The 17000-nt window shown below is 41.9% G+C and overlaps 1 protein-coding gene across 3 annotated transcripts in view; it reads right to left on the reverse strand.

Annotated features, from left to right (window-relative positions):
• The window catches only part of dnah9 (dynein, axonemal, heavy chain 9), a 155278-nt gene that overhangs the window by 6323 nt on the left and 131955 nt on the right, over positions 1 to 17000 (reverse strand). For all 3 annotated transcript variants that reach the window (XM_027289342.1, XM_027289343.1, XM_027289344.1), the window contains exons 71-75: positions 16227 to 16454; positions 12672 to 12863; positions 12332 to 12523; positions 8209 to 8379; positions 2632 to 2814 (exon numbers count right to left, since the gene is read on the reverse strand). In XM_027289342.1, coding sequence (XP_027145143.1) covers positions 2632 to 2814; positions 8209 to 8379; positions 12332 to 12523; positions 12672 to 12863; positions 16227 to 16454 — 966 coding nt within the window. The remainder of the gene's footprint in view (positions 1 to 2631; positions 2815 to 8208; positions 8380 to 12331; positions 12524 to 12671; positions 12864 to 16226; positions 16455 to 17000) is intronic.

Below are 17000 nucleotides of genomic sequence, written 5' to 3' on the forward strand. Positions count from 1 at the left end.
TTATCTCTGACGTCCAGCGCAAATAAACATCAATAATTCGGCTTAGAAAGACGCTTCTACCCTAATCCTGCATGGAAATCATCACGTTTTCTTTAGAAGTTATCCAGTGATCGTTGTTTGTGCATCCATGGGGCAGAATTGGCACCACTTCTATGGGACACTGTAAACAGGGACTGCTAATGTGGCATAGTGGTGCCAATATTGGCAAAGCAGGGCCTAAAAAAAGAATAGCAGAACCTACCTGTAGCTGAAATGACAGCTTTTACTGGGCCTTTAACTCTTTCTTTCATATTGGTATTATTGGCCATAAAACCACCACCGACTTTTGGCTGCCTCCATTTTTATATAAAAGTCAAATTTCACATTGAGCTGATAAAAAAGACAGAGAGAAAAAAGGAAGCTATTTAATAGTTTATAACTATAATACAGCTTTAATAGCTTTAATATATATTTAAAAAAACTGAAATTTAAATGTATAGAACAAATGTTATGTCATGTTATAACAAGATATTTTGATGTTATTACAATAACAAACTCATCCTGTTATAACAATAAAAGTTTCATGTTATTGCGTTATAACGTAAAATGTTATAGGTGTGTCATAACCATAGACAATATAAATGGACATCGTATCCGTGACGTCACCATAACACAAAGTTAAACAGTAGATTGTTATAACAATGAAAATTCTCTCATGTCATAATAATGTATCACATATCATATCTTGTTATAATATGAAAAAGATCTAGTTATAACAATAATTCTAACTATATACAAAAATAGTCATTTTTATTTTACACTTCTTTTTATACTTGTTTATACTTCTGTAGACATGCAGCTGTTTTTACAAAAAAAACACAGTGATCCACCTTAAAAGACGGGGACACGTTGCTCCAGACGAGATTTAAATTACAGGAGGACCGGCGAGTCCTCCGAAAAACAGGAGGTGATTGCGGCTGTAATTATGATTGGGGTGGGGATGAAAAATCACAGACATACGGGCTCTGGACGTGATTCAAATCACTGATCAGCATGGGTGTATATACCCTGCCACCTCAGGTTCTTATTAGATGGAGTGTGCACATCAGATTGATGGCTGGTTCATTTGACTACACATTATACATTATGATTATACTCATCCGATCTGAAGTATTCTGGGACACCAACGTCAGCTCGTTTTCCTAAAGACGATCAAGTGCTGTGTATTTGTCTTTACCACAGCTACACGTGGGATGTTCAGTAAAACACAGGGGACGGAGCACAACGCATGTTTTAGAGTGACTGAAAACTGGATCATCCTCCAGAATGACAAACATCTGAGCAGATGTGCAATTTAAGCAAGTAGAGAATTCAGAACGAGCAAAACTAAGCTGCACACACAGCTGTTGTGTTCACTGTTGCTGGCTCACCAAGCTCATGCTTCATGTTGGTGTTCATGTTTTACTCATCCAGCCTTTCGGAGTTAGTTTTACACTGAATATTAATGGTAACGAGCAGCTTCTTTCTGACAATCTAATGATGGTAAATGGTAAATGGACTGTACTTATATAGCGCCTTTCTAGACCACTCAAAGTGCTTTACACTACATATCTCATTCACCCCATTCACACACATTCATACACTGATGGCATTGGCTGCCATGCAAGGTGCCAACTGCTCATCAGTTTGAGGAGATAACCATTCATACGCATTCACACACTGATGGCGCAGCCTTCGGGAGAAATTTGGGGTTCAGTATTTGCCCAAAGACAATTCAACATGCAGACTGGAGGAGCCGGGGATCGAACCACCGATCATCTGATTAGTGGACGACCCGTTCTGCCTCTGAGATGATGTGTGAGGTGTCCGGTCATTACAAATATTGAAAACAGGGTTTACCACTTTTTATATATTGGAGAGGACATGACCCCCTGTGCCTTGTTGTAATTACACGCTTGAATAGAGCTTAAAGAAGAGTGAACACTGGACTTAACATTAGTCGGGTGACCAGAGACATGACACCATATGAATGCTAATGTTACTGGATGTGTAAATGAGCAACTGTTTGCTAACACTCATTGTCAGTGTTGCGTTTACAGTTACACACTGCCCCCAAAATGAGCATGAATCAAATGATTCAATGCAGCTTTAAATAGTTCACGTCACTGAAAACCAAAAGGCTGCCCACTTTATGACATTTGTGTTACTCAAGACTTTTCTGTCGCTCACTCAAATGATACATTTAAAAGTCTTGGTTGATGAAGAAGCTAATAATTATGTTTGATATGGAAGCAAAAACAAACTGAGGTTAAAGAACCTCCACATGATTCTGACTGAGAGTGTTTTATATGCATGAGACAGTGAGGCCAGGCATGGATAGATTTCAATCAAAAAAATTATAAACTTGGTTGAACTGATGTCACAGTATAAAAATACTTATTAAGTTCTGTTTTTAAAATCCTTCAAGTAAAAGTTGCAGAATTATTAGCAGTTAAATTCATTTTAAGTATGAATGATAAAAGTATTACGTTTGTTAATATATAAATGAACTTCTCTGAGTTTATTCTTGGTGGAACTACTAACAGAGCTTCAGCTAGACACCTTGAAAGTGAAAAGTGACACGTAGCTAAAGCTGTACTATAAGCTCCTCACCTTGAGTCCCAGGTTGAGCTCTCGGAGGGAGCGTCTGATCTCCTGCGTGAGGAGGTTCATGCGCTCGCACTCTTGCAGCGCCACCACCTGGTAGGGAGTCCTCTCCTCCGCCTTCCCCAGCAGCTCGGCCATGTTGAACTCCTCCGGGAGCTTCTCCATGATCTCCTCCAGCAAAGCGCGCACCTGGTAATGTTTGAAGGAATGAACAAACCTATGCATGAGTTCATTGGCAGTAAAAGCAACATTGTTTGATTCATCTTACTGTTACAAGACACTCAGAACAAGAAACACGCTCATTGAAGTAAGACTCACAAGAGATTGAGGTTATCTGTGTCAGATGATTTCAGTGCTGCCAACGCTGACAGCCTGAGAAACTGTTTTAGTTTGAAATAGACTGTTCCATAAATATTCATGAAGATATATTTTGCAAGGCAGCACTTTGTTTTCAATAACAGTCTAATCCCTCCAGAAAATCAATGCTCACATCATATTTTTGTGGGTAAGTGATGAAAGCTAACGTCTGTGTCAACATTTTCCCAAGGCAACCAACATTAGTGATCAATCAACGGATTATGTGCCGAACAAAGGATATGAGGTCATCATATCTATGGATTTTTCAGTTCAAATATCTGATCCGGGTTTGGCAGCCACTGAGCATGCTGAATACAAAGTGAGCCTGGTTGGTAAGCTTAGCATGGCTGTCTGTCATCTGTTAAGACAGGAGTATCTAGGCTACGGAGCCAGAAAGGTCACACATCACAATGCATTGTGGAAACAGAAGCGCGCGCACACACACACACACACACACACACACACACACACACACACACACACACACAGTCATGCAGAAAACACACAACATGCAGCGGCTAAACTGGTTGATACCGAGTGGCAACCTCCCAGACTGTGGAGTGAAGCCTATACGAAAACACCAAAAACTGCAGTTCCTCAAATGGCCACTCGTATCCATAAGTCCCCATGTTCAAATGTCCAACTTCACAGCAGCAGAAATAAACATGTTTACAGCCTGGTACAAAACCAGACCAGTTTCGGTCTCTTTTATAGAACTCACCTGTTCAAATGATATAAAAGCTTAAAGTTATGCAGAATAACCACTGCTGCTGCTTTGATTGACAGGTAGGTGCTGTTACAGGCGGCGTGTTTGAGCACCCAGGCTTCATTCAGCCCACCTCAGCCCCACCAATGATCTACATCTTTGCTGATCTTAAAATTAGCCAGGAGGCAGGACGAGGCAGGACTGCCAACATGGCGGCAGCTATCACAGATTTTGAGCCTCAAATTGGTTCTTCAGAAACCTACAGGCGACGTCACGCAAGCACTGTCCATTCTTTATACTGTCAGTTAAACTCATTACACTATACTCTATGCACACTACATTATACACTATATCCGTAATATAAGTTGACATCTGATCTAAGTTACAATAGAAACTTGCTTCCAGACTAGCTTGGTCCAGTCACTTATTGTGAAAGGACTGCCTTGATTAAGTCTAACAAAGTGAACCAGGACTAAACTGTTTCATAAGTCTGACTTAGAGCTAATGACACCATTGAGCCTATAACTATATATCACTGAATTAAACATGGACCAAAATAGAAAACCTTTGGCAACATGTGGTGAATTCAGACTTCGTCTCAACTCAACTGAACTTCTCTGTTAGCTTCAGAAGAGTAATCTGGAAGGTATTTGTATCATTAGTGCAGAAAATGAATAATGTTTGACATTAACATTGTCTAAAACTCCTCTGCTTGGTTTGTATAAGTAATATAACAGCCTCCATATGGTGGAAACAGTGTTTGAATAGCTAGCTGTCTGCTTGTCTGTTATTTACTGTAATAAACAGATTCCAGAGTGTCTGTTTCTCTAATTTATATCTAAAGAGAACAAATGGTGTTAATGTTTACTATGACACTACAGCACTTAGCTCAAATTACTGGCTTTATCTAAAAGATGTAATGCATGTTTGCTTTAGACTGAAAGAGTTCGGATGAGAGAGGTCGGATTTGAAGCACAAAACAAGTGCAGGCCTGGTCAAGATGTGATCAATTAAACATGCGCAGAAAACTGAGTGGTGTTCACAGTGCAGCAGCACAGCGGAGCTGTCAGGGAGTGTTTCAGTCTGTCATATTGATTGAGGTGAAGCCGAACGTGAAAGCCAGCTTGATCAGTACCAGGGTACACGGATACAAGCTCATGGTGACGGGTCAGCCTTATTTAAACCATCTTTATGAAACAGATTTTCAATGAAAATAGGCCTGGTATATCTTTGCTTTACCTCGACAGTGAGATTCTCAATGTGAGAAACAGCAGACAAACATTTTTTTTCCATCCAGATGATTCAATACATGCTGTGAGCCTTCTGGATGTGTCAAACACTTCAGAGCATTTATCTTTCAGAGAAACAGATCAGAGGAATGTAACTCTGCACTGGTGATTTACATGGTCTCTCCACTGACCAGAAAGCAATCATTAGTGTTTTCATTCCTTTATTAACATCCACGCTGATGCTGACTCCTCAACATTACTGTCTTCTCTTTTTAGCCTACAACAGGCTAAATCTAGAGTGAAGATACTGGTATCATATGAGACTAGAAGACCTGAGGCACTGCTACGTGTATTGTCATGCTCGCTTGTCGGGATGGGAGCAGAAAAACACCAAAGTTAGGCTAAATTATGGAAAAACTGGCATGGCCGTTTTCAAAGTGGTCCCATGACCTCCCACCTCAAAATTTCTGAGAATGGGTTTCACGGGAGTGTCCTCTTTACAGATGCTAATCCCATGCAGCTTTGGGCAAAATCCATGCAGTTTAAATGTCATTTTCGCCTAGTGTATTTGAATATTTCTGCATACTGGCATCCCTAAACAGCGTGAGAATTGCATAAATTGGGTTTGACGGGAAAAGCTGAGACTCAGCGAGCACAATTTCATTCATGTGTGATGATGTCAGTCCCCGTAGAAGCCATTTCACTGACGTGAGAACAGTTTTGAAACCTCACAACCAGAGGATGGATAGCTTTTCTACGTATTTCAATTTCCAAGTAGTGCTTGTTGCAGTCGAGTCGTCAGTAATGCAGTTTTTACAGAAATATGGTCCAGAGTGTGTATAAAGTTCAAAACACAGAAACGATTGTGCTTTGAGGATATTTGTGGTTCCATTCATGGTTGAGACACAGTGGGTGGTAATAGTCTGCACCTGTGGGCTCTGTGGATCCACTCTGAATGAGGTCACAGTAATTAGTGTTTGCATTCATCCGTCAACTGACCTGGCACCCTTAAGTAGGGATTGTATCCCTTCACAGATGAAGGCCGGATGTCTGAAAGCATTTTGTGTCATCCCAGACAGACATTTTTGAACTTACTGAATGACAGTTTGAGCGACTAATTTTCTCTCTGAATGAAAGGTTTTTGATGCCAAATCACAGCATGAACTTTTCTGTGGTGGTCCTCAAAGTCTTAGTGTCTGAATGTGGTATTCTGGAGGGTGTTTTGACAATTTCTATGAATTTTCCAGCGGTCAAAAAGGTTACATTTTGTATCAAATCTGTGTAACCAACCCAAAACCTGCTGCAACAACTTGAGACAAAATAGAGAATGGAGATGTCCATCATGTACCTCAATAATAATGTTCTAAGTCCTCAGATGATATCATATCTGTGTGGCATACTACTGAGCCGCCATATCAACATAAATGTCTCCTGCTCCCTCTACAAAAGACCAAATGTGCTTTTATAGGAGGGACGGAGAGGAAGAGGTTAAAAGATATTTTAGAAGTTAAATCAGAAACATAACTCATATTATTCTGCTTGTTTCAAGCAACAATAAGCATAAACAAGTTTTTAACAAAGCTAACACTCAGACAACCAAGACCCTCATTTATGATATTAAAAAAGTGACACGTAGCCGGTTGAGAGAGTGCGCAAGGCTGCACTCTGACAGAATAGTTGTTTGAGCTTTTACACCCAAATAAGCTTTATTTCAGAGCACTGCTGGACCAGAAAATGCACCAGAAAATGCCATCCCTGTAAAAAAACAAAAATACCCTGGGTGCTGTCACAGGCCCCAAACAGTTGGTCTGCAATTTATTTTCAATTCAGTGTGCAGCGGCTACAGAAAATGTCACCTGTTGTCATCATACATTTTCATACATTTAAGATTTGGCGCTCTGGCCCAGAGTTAAGTGAGACGGACGACTTTGTGAGCGGCCTAGGTTTACAGCTCAGGATATCGCCTCATGTACGAGGGCTTGACTTTTCAAGTCAAAATATCACATCAGAAACATAACAGTTCAAATGCCACCTTTAACCTCACCGACCTGCCACTGGATCTGACATCATGAATTCATGTTGGGCAGCCAAACACTGTTCAAACCTGCAGAAGCTGATTTTAAATTCTAAAGGAGATCCCAAAGTTTCCGAAGGTGCCAAATATGTCAAACTGAATTCTAGGGAAATGTCTGTAAAATGATGCACAGAACGTCTAGAATGTGTCCAGCTGAGGGAATGGTGCAACCATACAAAAACATGGAGCCTTAGGTATGAATATCACACTCATACATCACACACAGCATTATTTGTTGCTTATTTAAAAAGGTCACATTTGGTTAATGAAACAAAATGAATCATTATGCTGTACGCCTCTGACCTCAGTGTTTGTAAAATCCATACCCAGATCAAATAACGGCAATGAGAAGCTGCAACAGGCAAATATTTCAATGATACTGTTAGACCGTGTAAAATTAAGTTGAAAATTCAAACCCTAAATCTGCTGAGGGATGAAATAGAACATTTCACTGTCAAACTCTCAGTTCAATATTGTTGCTTTGGGGTCCCTGTGAGACCACTTTGTAGTCCAAAGGGAAATAAGGGTCAAACTACCAAAACAAATCCAATGAATAATGATTGAGCACCTCCTGACCACTCAATGTTTTATGAAGATTCCCTACAAGGTTTTGAATAAGTAATGTCTAAAGTGACCACGCAGACATTTGTCTTTGTCAGTGTAGAAACAGTGTTCAGATCCTGGAACAAACAACTGAGGTTTGGAATCTGAGAATAAGAATTTCTACGAGAGCCTGCGAAGCATTTGGCCGAGAGTATTTCCTTATAAGAGTCCATCATTCTGACAGGAGATTCATTTTGAACTCTCATGATAACTGATTAATTGTTGCAGTCCTTTTTCAAGCAAAAACTGCAAACATTAACTGGTGCAGCGTCTCAAATGTGAAGATTTGCTGCTTCTCATGGTCATATGTGATTTTAATGTTCTATATTAAATGATATAGTATATAGTAGTATAGTATATATGCTTCAAACTCTGTTACAAGTTATTTTCTTTTTTTTTAATAATAAAGACAGCTCCATAAAGAAGTTTGCTGACCTGAACCTGCAATGAACTGGAACACTGCAAGCTTACTTCACCTTACCTTGTTTTGGTTAGCCACATACCTTTGCAGATGTGGTGTACAATATATACTGCCTATCAAGCAATGAACCGAAATGCCAATATCAACCAACCCACCCATCAGTCTATCTCTTGTATCGACAGATTCTTTTTACCTTTTCTTCACGCGTTGTGCCGATGCCCTCACCGGCTCCTCCGTCCCTGGGTTGCATCTCCAGCACCGTGCGGAAAAGCTTCTCGGAGGTTTGTGTGAGGAAGCCGATCTCAGCGTTGGGATGAAGGCCGTACAGGTAGGGTGACTCGGCAGGTAGAGTGTCATCAATGTACTGGAGCAGAAGAAATTCACGTCAGAACTGTGCAGAACCGTGTCATCAGAAACCCTAACCAAGATTTATGGATTGTTGTTGAGATGAATTCAGGAGTTTAAGAAAGTTTTCAAGAATTTCTATATTTATCTTCCTGTCTGTCTGAAACAGTGCTTTTTACCTGAGCAGGACTAGGGTTGCAAAGGGGTGGAAAGTTTCTGGAAAATCGGAAAATCGGAAACTCCATGGGAATTATGGGAATTCATGGTAATTAACTGGAAATTGGGGGTAATTTAAACAAACATATCAATGTATCATATCCAAACATGAATCTATAAATTTTGCTTTGTCATAAGCAGACATGCAAAATAATACAATTTAAAAAACAAGAGATTGTTTTTGTAAGTAGAACTTTATCAAGTTTGAATTATTTTATTGAACAATATTATGTAGTCCATGAGCTCAAATGTGTGTCTTCAATAGTCTCTGTGTGCTCTGGGCTCTAAAGTGTGGTCCAGGTCCAGAAATCACCTGTGCAGGTAGGGGGCGTGGCCTCAATAGCCCTGCAGTAAGCAGTGTGCTATGTGGATGTGATTGAGGAACAGCAGATATTCAAGTGGACCAGCATGACATCTGGTTGATTTAGTCAGGACTACGCTAAAATATATTTGAACAACTATATATAAGTTCCCTGTTAAAGGGCCAACCTTCAATTTTGTAAATTCACAGTTTGTTCCCATATATTCCCATTAATTCCCATGGAAAGTGTCCAACTTTGAAAATTCCCAGAATTTTGCAACCCTAAACATGACAATATTCACACTAACCATAACTTACCCCTAGATTATTTTATAGTAATAGCATAAAGATTCGGAAGTGAAGATTTTCTCTCTCTCTCAGGTATTTGTTCTGAAGTACTGCTGACAAAGAACAAGAACGGAACCATCTAAGTGAGGAGATATTTCTGGGTGAGATTCAAACACTCAGGATCAATTGACAGACTGTTAATGACCATAACAAGGGGAAGGAAATGTGGCATTTTCCATCTGCTGGTCCATAATGAATATCAATGTGCTTTTAAGTTAGTGCAGATGAAAGTGGAAGCTTTTTTTGCGGGGCACTTACATTAAATAAAAAAAAGCTCTTCTAATCATAATGTCCTGATGAAAGTTTTGATGGAAAATATATTGGCCTTTAATACAGAAACACTTTGTAGTCAGCTTGTTTGATCTCTTCTGTACTCGCTGGATAACTTCTGCTGATTGCATACACCTGTATATTGTTGAAAGAGGAGTAAAACTGCTGAGTCACCCTTCTTCACTCCAGCCCTCTCCTCTCCTAAATATACTGTTTGCTCCAGATGGTTGTGAGGGAAGAGATGGCCTTAACAGACCCCCGGGGACATGCAGGCCTTTACAGCCCCTGTTCTCCGGCCAAATCTCAACCACTGAGCCCTCAGTTTGGCTGTGTGGTGACAGCCAAATGTAAAACGCTCTGGCCCTTCCCGCTGGATTCACAGTGACAGCCAGGATGTGCCCGCCAAACAGCACCCAGACTGAGAGAGAAATAAAATACAAGTCCTACTCCCTCTGCCTCCGAGGGGACGTCATGGGGGGAATCTGGACAGTCTGCAAGAACACATTTTCTGAACCACCGTTATTCATATCAATGTTGGCAGTTGTCAGTTTTTCTTAAGGGACACCAGTGAAGTCGGTCCCTGCTGTCATAAAATGAAGCCTCAAAAAAAATAAATAAATAACCACTTCAAATTCAGAGCTGAAATGTGCACAATATGCTCGGCTTTGCTTATTTTTTTTTATTTCTGAGGATGATACATAATATGTGAGCTTTCGGTGCACTGCAGCAGTTGACACAACAACCTACATCATTTGTGATTTCACCCTGTCAATCAACTTTTGTGTTAAATGATAGATAACAAGGTGAAGCACACTGAGGCGAGGCAGTAACTCGATGCTGCCTGGAGCTGTCAGGACTTGTGTATGAAGTGCTGTAAAGAAAAGTCAGCCTTATTAATGCCGATCACAGGGGATGGAGCTGATGCATGATGTTTTTTTTACTCAGCATTATTAATGTTTTACTACCAGGGCAGCATGGTGGCTCAAGCTTGTTGGATCTCAGTCCAGGCACACCAGAAGGTTGTAAAGCCAAATTCATCTGTGCATCTTCATGAAATAAGTGGTGCTGGACGGTTGGTGAATGAAACCAGACTGCCAGATCAAATCTGTTTTTTGTGGCATATCCAGATATTTGTATTTATTGAGAGTCAACCAAAACACATGAAATGTGATTGTTTGCAAATCGTGTCAAGCTGTGTCAGCTCGTGTTGGATTTCACTGGATCACTGACAACAATGTCCAAAAAATGCACTTTGTGGGAGGCTTCTGTACAGATGAAACTGCTCCACCCATGCAGATATATATACATATATATACACACAAATTCAATCATTGCTAATCATTTATGAACAACTGCCTTAAAGCAACATTGTGTAAAAAGCAGTTTTTAAATCATGTTGGTGCAACAATGACGTGTAGTCAGGTGAACTGTGTCTCTGTCATTCTCACTATGTAATGTGTGCTCCATAGATCACCCAAGTATGTAAGGCTGTCCTGGACTGACCCTTGGACTCCATAGAGGAAGAGGCAGAGAGGATGATGATGATGGATGTCAGCTTTGCTAACATCCATCATGAACAACTCCTCTCACCCCCTGCATTAGACTGTTAGGGACACCATGTAAGAAGGAGCGCTTCTGCAGGTCCTTCATTCCATCAGACTTTTTAACACCAGGATGACTTCACGACTTTCTTCTATAGATTTCTTATTTATGAGTCATTCATTATCAACCTTGTGTATACGAGATGTTGTGACCTTAACTTAACTTAACTTAACTTAACTTAACTTAACTTAACTTAACTTTTTCTCTCATGTCCTCCACTTCAACAACTGTGATTTACAGTTTCCTGCTGGACAGTAAAGTAAACGGCTGCCTACTCTTAGCTGCTGTTAGCTAATGTAAGCTCAGTTTGCTAGCCGGGCTGCATAGACTGTGAGCTCAGAGCACAGAGGGAACTCAATGGGAGTTGGAAGCACTTTAATTTAACTTATGACTGATAAGCTGTTTCTGCTCAACAGATGCCTCAGTGCTCCCATGGCTCTATAATCAGCATCACTGTTCACATTACACTTTGTCATTTAGCACATTGCAAATATAAAAATTGATTAGTGCAGCTTTAAATGTGCTGAATTCTGACTGTTTACATAAATGCTGATGAGCTCTGCAGTGGACTGATGTGGTCTGTTTATCCTAAGGCGTGCAGAGATAGGCTCACCCACCTCCGGTTTAGTCAACGGAAAGACAGAAGTACATCGCTGCTGGCATGGAGTCGATTCTTTACACCATTCTGTTGTGGATGTATGATGATATTTTGTGTGACTCATCTAGTTCCTCTTATTTTGACTTACCCTGTTAGATGACTTCGTAATCTCAGTTTGCTAACATTCAATATTTGCCAGTTAGACTTACTGGCAAACCCTCTCCACCCACAGAGCTAGCCCCACCTCTGAGAAATATTTATATAACTCAAACTACAATCTGTTATGTCCCAGGGACCCATATGGGAAGAGTTTTATTGTTATTGATTTAGCATTGAATTGCAGAACTCCACACTGTACGCGGGGAATAGTGATGGTGAAAAAACTTTTAATTATAGTGATTCAATTTAAGCAATATTAAAGCAGCATTTGCTGGATGCCACACTGAAGTCCCCTGGTGACCCAATCAAACCTCAAAAGTGCCACTGGGGCAATCATAATATTTTAGTGTGTTGTACTGTAAATATGGCTTACAGTGCCTGAATTCACCTTTTGCTTTTTTCTTTCCTGTTGCTGGAATGAGTTTATATTTCACGCAGTCTGAGGCCTGATCTGAGTCACTGTTATATCCGCCTCACCTCGTGGTAGCTGTTGTAGTCCATGTTTCCAGGTAAGGGGAAACCAGGCGCTAGATACAGCTCTCCCTCCATCATCTCTGGCTTGATGTACTCCTCCAGGTAGGTCCGGCACAGACGGCGGTCCCAGTCGTCCGTGATGTGACCCCCGTACATGATCTCACCGAACAGGTAGCGCAGGTCATCGAACGGCACCTGGGATTCAGAGACAGAGGGGATGTTGCTTTGCTAGGAGGCGGCCTGTGTGTGTTTAGCTGAGGTCACGTGTTTAGATTTCCAATTAAGATTACACACGGCGGTCTTTGTAATCCTTTGCAAAGGGATAAAACAGAAACACGTCTACCTTAGGATTGGCTTCCAGGTAGTTGTAGAGGACGTTGATAGAAATGGTGAGGTCTCCGGTATTAAAGGGGTATGATCTGTTCCAGCCCTGAGGACCAAACTTCCTCCTCTCTGCCACCACAGCGTGGAAGTAGCACAGGGCAAACAGGATGCTCTTGAACTCGTTCTCCCGCGCGCACATTTCCAGCGTGTCCTGGAAAAGAAAGATGACAAAGAGTGACACATTCAAAAGACACCCTCATCTCCTGAACTGTACAGCTGCATTACCGCAGCCACGTCAGCGTGTTACGTGTAAAAAGTTGTGGCAGTCAGCCCCTGTGATCTGTTTTATTTTGTCAAGCCCCGGCACTGCGGCGCACTAACAGACAGGCAATGAGATGACTAGATAGCAATAAACCGACGATGAGATTCCCTTTTAATTGTCACAACTTGTCAGGCGCTTTCAGCCTCCAACTGTCTCCTGGGCTCATTATTCCAGACAGGCAAATAAAAAACTGGACGTAAATGGCATTGTAATCTCTAGGGGGGAGAGACAGTTAAATAAGCATGCCAATAACCCCTATGGAAACAGAAAGGCTAAATTCTCTTTATTCCAGCATGTGTGGTGAGTGCGGCGGTGAAGGCCCATTCACTTCCCCTCTGGTGCAATGCCCCAGGGAGCTGATTCCTACGATGCACACACACACGAGTACAGTGCAGGCTGACTACTACGCGCACACGCACACGCACACACACACACACACACACACACACACACACACACACACCCTCCCTCTGAGGTTTAGTTAATATTCTGTGCGGTACTCCTCTGCTCAACACAGCTGAAAGAGATGCATAGCCTCCCTATTCATGACCTGTGGACCGGAGAGACACGACATGCAGTCACATCGCAGAGAGAGAGAGAGACGCATAAACATGCATGTGCATGTACATGACAGACACACCTCCATATCTGTGAGCAGACAGAGCTTTAAGATAAACACCAGGCTACGTGTGAGTCTGAATAACCGGAACATTTGAAAGATAAACTGAATCGTGAAGTGTGTGAAGTCCATCACAGCTCATCTGACAACAGCACTACACAAACCTCACACGTTTTGTCATGCAGTTACTTTCAGCACACACAGACTAGCTGCTGCAGACGGAGGCATGCGATGGAGTCGTACGCATCTGCCTGCGAAAAGGTCAGGAGGGAAGACACTGTCATTTCTCGGGCTTAGCGCTGGCTTTAGTCGCGCAGGTGGGCTATTACAGAGAGTTAGCCTAACATCGATTATCTTTCACAGAGAACACATGACTGGAATACCCCCCCACCACCCTCACCTCAGAGGACCTCCCCGTGGCTCTACGTAAGGCGGGGCTCCCAGGCATGTCGCACTTATCAGGCAAGATACACATCGGCAAAGTAAGGATCGTGGAAATGGAGTGGGAGGACGCCGAGCACTCAGGTGATGGTGCGGGTGGTGTGGAGGAAGAGATGCATTGGCAGCGACGCACTGAGGTAATGGTATGGCTTAGATAGAGAGGAGAACTGATAAGCTGGAGAAAAGCTGGGAGAGGCCACTGCAGTGCGCTGATCCATTCTGACTATAGGCACCGGAGAACAGACAAGGATCACGATATCGTCCGGACACTCGCCGATAACAAACACACACAGTAAGCAAGCTGACTTTGTTGTGATCGCCATGCTCACATAAAACCACCGCCTCCCTGCAGAACGCAACCGCAGATGTTTTAATGTTAGCGCGTGCTGCGCTCACATCTGTCCTCCGTGGGCCAGAGGAAACTCCAGTGTGAGTGAAAGGTGACTCCCGCCATCTGCTAGCTGCTACAGTTCTGCAAATTGGCAACTTGATGAGAAATCTGGAGTTGGAAAATTGGCATGTGTTGCCTCAACTGCCACTCACAACAAAAACATGTACATGAGTCTGTCAAAGGAAGGTAGCATGTATCGACATCAGTCGCTCTCACATGTTAAACATCCCATGAAATGTTCACTGGAAAACAGTGGCTACAGTCACGGGTCAAACAAAAATGACTACGGCACATTTATTCTGGCCATTGGTTTCCAATTAAACGATTTCAACAGGAAATACTCATGTTAAGAAAGAAATGTTACTATTTGATGGAACCTTTAAAATCAAAGAACCTCTTTAGAGTGTCTAAGTGTTATGGGGCTCTATTTACAGAATATAGCAGAAATGTAATATAATATTCATAGCTAAGTTTTCATTTGTGTGTAATCACCTGATAATAAGATCTGATATTGTTTTGTTAGCTTGGAAACAGCCTTTTATTACTACAGATGTGCGTCATCTCCCACTGTGTCTGCCATGTTCAACCTTGATGTTTCTACAGTAGCCATGAATGGACAAAGTAAACAGTCCCTCCAGTTTTTTGCAATTTTGCGATCGCGTGGATTACCGCGTAATCAGCAATATGCCACATATTTTCGCATATTTCCTACTATGTTGCACAATTATTGCAAAATAACCAAACATGCCGCTCCCTACGACACATATGTTTTCCACCATAGATCAAATAAACGGCTCTGCCATAGATGTGTCTTCCACACCACCTGTTTGACACACACACACGCAGCCATTTTTACACACCGCCGTGGGAAGTTAGTGATGGCGACTAAGTCCCACTGGCCGCCATGTATATCGGCAAATGACCGAGCAAAATGCGTAAATGCGTTTTTACACTCCAGTACTAATGTTAGGAAACAGTGTTTCTCAGTTTGTCTGCCTTGTTTTTGTCTTATTAAGCCTGTTTAGACTTTTAGATGCGGTTTAAAAGTAAAGAAAACAACAAAAAAGGGACGCAAAATCCTTCACATTTTGTCGTCGCAAAATCAGTCATTTTGATCGCAAAAATCACAAAAAAAAAAAAAGGTGAAATCCTGTTGGGACTGACTAAAGACTGCACATTTTGTAGCTTCATGCTGGGAAGGAGAGGTTGAGGAGACAAGGTTGCAATTAACGACTACACTGCTAGACGCCATAAAATCCTACACACTGGACCTTTAAATACATTTTTTATGTAAATCAAATAATGATTTCAAGTGATGCATGGCGTTTTAGGCCTCGTGTTAAGGTTGACGTGGTTTTAAAGTTAGTAATTGATTTTTTTGGCCACAGGGGCAGCAAAAAAGGCTGTAAACACAACACTAATATATTATCGCCTCACATAGTTGTTGTGAGGAACAAACTGTTGCCTAGTTACAGATCCACCAGCATTAATTTGGATTTGTGAAACCAACACAATCAGCTGAGGATGCGAAAACACTCTGTAGAGCCGAGAGGAACAGCAGAGTTGGGTGATAATTGTCTCACACACATTACACACAGTGATTTGATCAAAGATATATTGATTAGTGCAGCTTTAATTGAGGTAACACTTGATTGGATAGTCAGTATTTGAAACATCTTGACTTATTAGTTAAGATTCAACACAAATCAAACTGTTTTCTGATATGACACCACTGTACAAGATTTGCCACTGGAGAGTTCATTATTATTACATAACCTCCACCTGTGGGTGGTTGTATTACCTGGGTGAAGTTGTCCAGGGCCTTGTGCAGGTTGGCGAGCATGCCGGTAGGCGCTTCGTTGGTGATCTTGATGGAGTTCTCCAGGATGCCCTGCGGGATGATGTGTCCCTCGGGGGTGGAGGAGGGCTCAGCGCTGACAAACACCCTGAAGTTCTCGTGGCTTCCCTGTGCATGCTGCTCCAGAAGTTTCTCTAAAGTCCCCAGCCAGCGAGCCACCAAGTGGATATTCTACAGGGGGAGGGACAGGGAAAAAAGGATCAGCATGTGCAGGGTTAAGAAGAATTGCAGTGTTAATGGTTGGGATCAAGTTGTTGCTTAAAATGAATTCTCTCGTGCTGGCCAATCTAGACCGAAATAATGTTTTCTGTAGGATATCTGTGAGGATAACAGATAATAGCTTAAGAAGGTACTTGATGCTGAAATCGGCTGTAAAAATGTTTGTAATGACAACTAGCAAAAAGGAGCAATTAAAATGCTGCATATTCTCCTCTCCTCACTGTGACTTTGATGTGGCACCAAATTAAATGGTACATAGCACTTGAAAGCCATTTGCAGGTTGCTGACATTAAGCGACCGCTCTTCGGTGTAACTTCAGACCCACTTTTCTGCATATTCATCTCTTGGTGCGGTGGCCCAGCCGTGGAGCTGACTTGTACTATCACACAAGCATGGATGAGCTCAATTTTCCATCTCAACTGTCCTGACACTTACAGGATATCCTGTGAATGATAAGGAGTCAGCCAAGCCCCCCCCCCCCCCCACTACATCTCACAC

This window comes from Larimichthys crocea, chromosome XVI, assembly GCF_000972845.2.
Source record: "Larimichthys crocea isolate SSNF chromosome XVI, L_crocea_2.0, whole genome shotgun sequence".
NCBI classification, from domain to species: Eukaryota; Metazoa; Chordata; class Actinopteri; family Sciaenidae; genus Larimichthys; species Larimichthys crocea.